The following is a 6,224-nucleotide window of genomic DNA, read 5'->3' as shown; positions in this document are numbered from 1 at the left end:
TCAATGAGAATGAACGTGTACATTTCAATTTTTGATGGATAATACTAGAAACAAAAAAGGGATAACGTTTCTCAAGATGATAGATATTAACCTGGTCCTTATTTGACTGTTTTCACAAAAGTTTAACATATATTTAAAATTAGAAAAAATGTGAGGCCATATTTAGAATTAAGGGCAAAAGTTTAGACCTAGATAAAAATTTCCCCAAAAAAAACAAGAAAAAGAAAATCTGAAGTCAATCTTGCCGTCTGATTCTCATTCATGCGCACCAGGATGACCGTGAAACAAGGTTCCCACCAAACTTCCCATGCTTCCAAAACCGTGCTGCACTAATGCATCAGGCAAAGCATTGGGTTGGGTGTCAGCCACCAGAGGATTTTCCACCTACCCACGCTACACGGTCTCTGTAACTTTGTACTTGCTAGTTGGTGAATGAGTGAAAATGGTCATAGTGGTGGGCCCACACGCTTATTCCTCACTGTAACACCTTTTGAATTTTGATATGAGCCAGTTAAGTCCAACGTAGCCTGCTAACTTTTCTTCTTTTTGTTCGGTTTGCTTTCCTTCGAATTCTGCCTGCTCTCAAACCGTACCGCTCCTTGGTTTATATACCTTTTCTCCGTCTTACTACCTTCTCCTTCCACTGCTTTTTCTCCTGCTGCCTCAATTTCTTTCTCCATTTTTTATTTTTTATACCTCTTGTTTCACAGGCCATGGAAGCCAAATGGGTTCTCTGCCCTCTGCTTCTCTTGTGTTTCATGGCCTCACCATCTTCCTCAACCAATTCTGAAGGTACCCACTAAAATTCCTGCCTTTTTTCTTTTTTATTTACTGATGAAAGTGGAGAACATGCACTCAATAGGAAGACTTTTTTTTTTTTTGCTTTTTTGGGTTTTTCTTCTTCCCAGAAAGAGGGCATCTTTTTTCATGTTTTGATGCTTTCCAGTTTCTCTTTTGTCTGAAAGGTTCTTCTACAAATTTTGCTTGAATTGGTGTTTTTATGGCTTGATTCAGGAAACGCTCTATGTGCCTTGAGAGACAGGCTTTCTGATCCTAGAAAAGTGCTGCAGAGCTGGGATGCCACTTTGGTCAATCCGTGTACATGGTTCCATGTCACCTGTGATTCTGAAAACCGGGTCATCAGATTGTATGTCACCTCATTTGAGCAGCTTAGGAATTCTTGCGATGTTGTATCTGTTTGGAGTTTTCAGTTAATTTGAGGATATGGTCATCCTTGTGTTGTTTTTGTTAAATTTCAGGGATTTAGGAAACTCTAATATCAGTGGTCATCTGGGTCCTGAACTTGGACAGCTTGAGCATCTTCAGTATCTGTATGTACCGTTCTCTCTTCCACTTCATTCGCATTTGTTATTTAAACCTGTTGCCATCTGGGCCTGTTTCGCTTCTCCAGTAATTTTGTTCTAGTATATGAGTTTCTGAAATAGATGAACAAATCTAGTTAGTTTTACATGTTGATTATTACGATTGGGTCTGATCTGTCATGCCCATATGCTTATTTCTACAGAATTTAGTTTCTTGATTTGGTCTGCCATTTACCCATTTGCGTATTTTACACCATTAAGTTTAGTCGTGCGGACTTTGCTAATCTATGTCTTGGTTTTCTTGGGGTTCTCTTTGTTGTGATGTTTAATGGGTGTGGTGCGGCCTTTTGGTTGATGGCCCTTAATTGGTTCTGCGCTTTATTCAGATGGGGTTTTCCTCTTTCAGGGAGCTTTACAGGAACAATATTGGTGGTAGACTGCCTGAGGAGTTGGGAAACTTGAAGAACCTTGTTAGTTTGGATTTATACGGCAACAAAATTGAAGGAGAGATACCAAAGTCGTTTGGGAAGTTGAAATCACTGAGGTTCCTGTAAGTCTTCTTTGCTGCTTTCGTGTGATTTCAGTTGGTTTGGCAATGAAAGGCGTGCTCAAGTTTCATGGGGGTGTGCTCACTTTTTTTTTTTTGCTAGTCGTTTGAACAATAATAGGCTCACAGGGCCCATTCCGAGAGAGCTCACCACCCTTTCAAACCTCAAAGTTTTGTAAGCAGAGTTTCCTTGCATATTCTTTTTTGTTTTTGCATTTTTCTGTGATGCATGTGCGCGTAACTGCAATGTTGCCTTTTTCATTAATAATGAGTATTAAAACTATGCAGGGATGTCTCTAACAATGATCTTTGTGGAACGATTCCATCTGATGGACCCTTTGTTCCATTTTCTTATGAGAGGTATTGATTCTTCCTGCTTTGCTTAATGATTTTGGAATTATATACTGTCAAGGTATTGTTTGATGTTCACCATCTAACCACTCTGGTGAATGTATGCATGCTTGGTCAGACATGAACATATGCGACAAATAAACAGTTATTTTTTAATTCAACTTTTGTTGGATTCTGTAAAATTATCGAGTCCAGTCCCAGATAAGATCTTGTGTTCTTGTAAACTTTTGGTTGTTCTCTACCTCAAACCAGATATTAGATAAACCTTCCAATTAATACAGAAGGACTAAGGGTACCAATTGCTGGAGTTAAGTTGCTGAAAGATGCAAACACATCCATCGGGTGAATTCAGAGAACTCCTGATAGAAGAAACAAAGTGTCAGTCTGGAGTATTCATAATCTGTTTGAATAATACAAGTAAAAGCTTTTCATTAAAAAGAAGAATGATGAAACCTCAATTAACATACATAAGGCTGTATGCTTATACAATAAATGTACATCTTTGATTCAGCTTGATTGGTTTATAGTTCTGATTCTTCCGTTTCAATATTTTATGGGTGCTGATATATGCCATGGGATTCCTTGTAGATGACTAACATGTGTAAACTTTGGTGTTTCCTTCATAATTCATGCTTGTCTTGATCTTTATGCCAGAAGAGAAGTTTTTGTTTAAAGAAAACAAAAAGAAAATGGAAAACCAAATAAAAAGGCATAAAGAGATATTACAATGCACTCCATTGAAAGCCTTTCTTTCCAGGTTGTTCATTTGAGTTCTATTCCAAGTTTTATGTGTCATTATTTGCCCGATTTTTCTAGGTAAAGCACTGTCTTTGGATCTAGGCAAGTGAATGGTGTTTCTCCTTCAGGATGTCGGCTGTTGTGGATTCGTTGTTTGTTAGAATCCTTCTTTCACACACACGAACAGAATTATGAGCTTGATGATTGTGCATGATGAAGTTTGCTTTTTACAGTTGTGCATGATAGAAGTTTGCTTTTGACGATTGTGGAATTTAAGTAGAACCTTTCAACATGTCTTCAAAACTCTCCTTTCTAACTGTCTACTAATCTGTTCTTCCTTTTATATGCATGGTTGTTTCTTTCCTCTTGCCATTAAACCAACCTGAATGCGCTTTTTGCACATGTTTAATAGATCTCTTTTTATTATGTAACAGACCATTATCGTAATGAAACAATTCCTACCATGACATCTTCATCTCTGCCATATCACTGTTTGTAAGGGATGTGCAACTCATTGTGTTGGTTTTCCCTTTGTCTTTCGCAAGCCCACTTCTTCGGTTAAGGATTTTCCACTGATTGTCTTGGTTTCTTCCACCATCTTTCCCAAGTCCACTTCTAGACATATTTCTCCCCATTCAATATGCTGATACTACCAGTGATAAGTATTAAACATCAAAGAATGAAATGGCATACTTGAGGGTAATGGGCCTGGAAGATGGGGAGACAAGGATGCATGTGTGTGTGTGTTCCAGCTACCTAAAAAATAAACAGATGCATGTGGTTCTCTTTGAGTTCCACTAGCTATTGGAGTAAACTGGTGGAAGGTGCTGGGTGGGTTTCCCTGGGACTCATTCCACCTTCCAAGTGATGTTTACAAGTGCTTTCTAGACCAACATCTCAAACAAGTCTTGTTTGCCTTTTTTCTATTAAAGTTTGTGACTGCTTCCTTCCTATACAGAACACCAACCAAGTTTGTGATTTTGGAAAGATGATTTTGATTGTGTTGAAAATATTCTCCCAATGGATAGCTGCCAAGGGTGTACTGCTTTTGTTTATGTGACTATACCAATAAACTGTGGCCTTGGCACGTGACTTGTCACATAGGTTGCTAGTTAAAGTTCTGCCTTTATAATAGTGAAGCTGGTGTCGACACATGCATTGAATATGTGACGTCCCTTTGCTGGCCATTAATTCTTCACCAAGAGTTATTTGTTTCGTCCCAACAGGTTAGTTATAGTTGTTTATCAATAATCCTTACTTTATATGATACCATAATTTGTATTCCATTGAACAACATCCCGTTGACGAGCTGTTAACCTGTCATGAGAGCTGATTCTCCTCACCTGGCAAAAGCATTGGACTTGCTACTAACATTGTTGAACTCATAAGAGTGAGGCTGCTTCCTTAAGAAAGAACAGTTGGACACTTCTACAGCCACAAGATTAAAGTCTAGACCAGATTATTGCTCCCAGTGATGTGAGGTTGACTTGCTGCTCCAGGATATTTATTTCATGAGAATGAGTTGATTCAAGGTGAAGATTGCACCAGGGGAGGATATAAGTCAGCTTGTTTTGCTAGGCTATGCATAGAACTACAATGACCCTAACTAGAACTAGTAGAGATTAGTACCTGACTGTACTGCAATAGGCTTTCTATAGTAGGTGGTTTCTCAGCAAAATTCTTTTAGCAAGTTTTTGGTTTTCATTTTTCTTGATTTTTCATCATTATAATTTTTTCCTGTTCTGCAAATGTTTGACTGTTACTTTCTGATTGATCACCTAAGACAAAAGGAATTGCTAACTTCAATCTTTTGAACCTGTGGAATATTTTAACCCAATTACCAGCAGCTGAGGATTCATTTGCAATATTCAACCGCTAAATCAAGCTTGTGGGTATTCACAATAGTTTAGTTACAGTCTTCTATTTTGGCTTATGCTATTTGGTTGGGTCCTAAATCATGGGTGGAGAAACGTGTTATCTCATGCTTGCTTCAAAGCGGGCACTGCCTGTTTTGGATCGGGTTTCATTGTCCGGCTTCTGTTCTCCAGAACACTTTTCATACAACATTAAATTTATTTGCTGTCTTGTGAAAACGCTATCAGTTAGAGCATAATTCATGAATGACTTATATGATTGTTTGGACACGTAATAATCAGTTCCCACCAAAAGAATTCATCCAGACACTTGGGTCATGTCTGTTAAATTGCTTCTGCTTTTATGATTCCTATCGATTCCTCTCTATTTTCTCAACTGCTAATTTAGTGGGAATTTCTGAGTTAGCCATGATATTTTGGCCTTGAATTGCCATATTAATTTGTTCCTGATTAAAATTTGATGTATCCTTTCTTTTGTAGTTTTGAGAATAACAGTCGACTGAATGGGCCGGAGCTTCAAGGACTGGTATCATACGATTTTGGATGCTGAAGGGCCAAAACTACATGAGAAACTCAACTCCATTTGAATACCACATACTGAGAGTTCCTATGTCTAAAAGTTCAATAGGAAAAGGGAGAAAAAGAGGAATAATAGGCTGAACAGTGGATACACTGAGTAGTTTTAAACAAAAAATCAGGCATGTAGATACTTTGTTTTTTTCTTTTTGGCTTTTTAAAACAAGACGATATATGGAAATACTTGAATCATGTAGTGAAGCAAGTCACTTGATTGTAGCCATGCTTAAGTACAGAAGTTATTGTTTGCGCTCAGTTCTGTTCACTTTGATCACTTTCTTCATATTTCCAAATTTGAAGATATTTCTCACACATCCTTGCATAATGAAAGTATAATTATTTTATACAGGAACATGCTAATGATTTGGTTGAAAACGTGTCCAAATAACTCACACGAGAAAAAAATCGTGAATGCTCTCGTTTACCAGCCCCTATTCATGAGGACTTTGTTAATTTTGGGTATAAAGACGACTCCTGAATGTCACCAAATTGATGAGAAGTCTAGCAAATGCTTATGTCTAAAGGTGCGTGCACTTTTTGGTGTGCAAGGGGGACATGATTCCAATTTAGTCGACGAGCAAAAGAGATTTTCTTTAATATCTAAAAAAACTTTTATTTAGGTCTTTATAAAGTTTGACATTTTGAACCATATTTTAGGATGTTTTTTAACCAAATTTAAATTGGATCCAACTTAATCCAAACCGGGCTACGTTAATTGTTGGAGTAAAAGAACCCAAGGGGAGCCTAGACCGTTTGACGGGCAGTCTAGGTTCAAATCCCATGGGCATCACTCCCTGGGTAAACCAAAGCTTGGTG

General features: G+C 37.9%; 1 protein-coding gene across 1 annotated transcript; it reads left to right on the top strand.

Moving 5' to 3' along the window:
- Positions 1 to 562: 562 nt before the first annotated feature.
- LOC149838907 (leucine-rich repeat protein 1-like) lies at positions 563 to 5,663 on the top strand. Its single transcript, XM_090006872.1, has 7 exons — positions 563 to 792; positions 1,015 to 1,147; positions 1,260 to 1,331; positions 1,729 to 1,872; positions 1,973 to 2,044; positions 2,158 to 2,229; positions 5,313 to 5,663. The coding sequence occupies exons 1-7, from the start codon at positions 714 to 716 to the stop codon at positions 5,380 to 5,382; spliced, it is 642 nt and encodes a 213-aa protein (XP_089862998.1). The 5' UTR covers positions 563 to 713; the 3' UTR covers positions 5,383 to 5,663.
- Positions 5,664 to 6,224: the final 561 nt, after the last annotated feature.

The sequence above is a fragment of the Nuphar pumila genome, chromosome 5, assembly GCF_984573655.1.
Source record: "Nuphar pumila chromosome 5, dmNupPumi1.hap1.1, whole genome shotgun sequence".
NCBI lineage: Eukaryota > Viridiplantae > Streptophyta > Magnoliopsida > Nymphaeales > Nymphaeaceae > Nuphar > Nuphar pumila.
The sequence above is the reverse complement of the archived record's forward strand: the minus strand, read 5'-3'. Positions and strand labels throughout refer to the sequence as shown.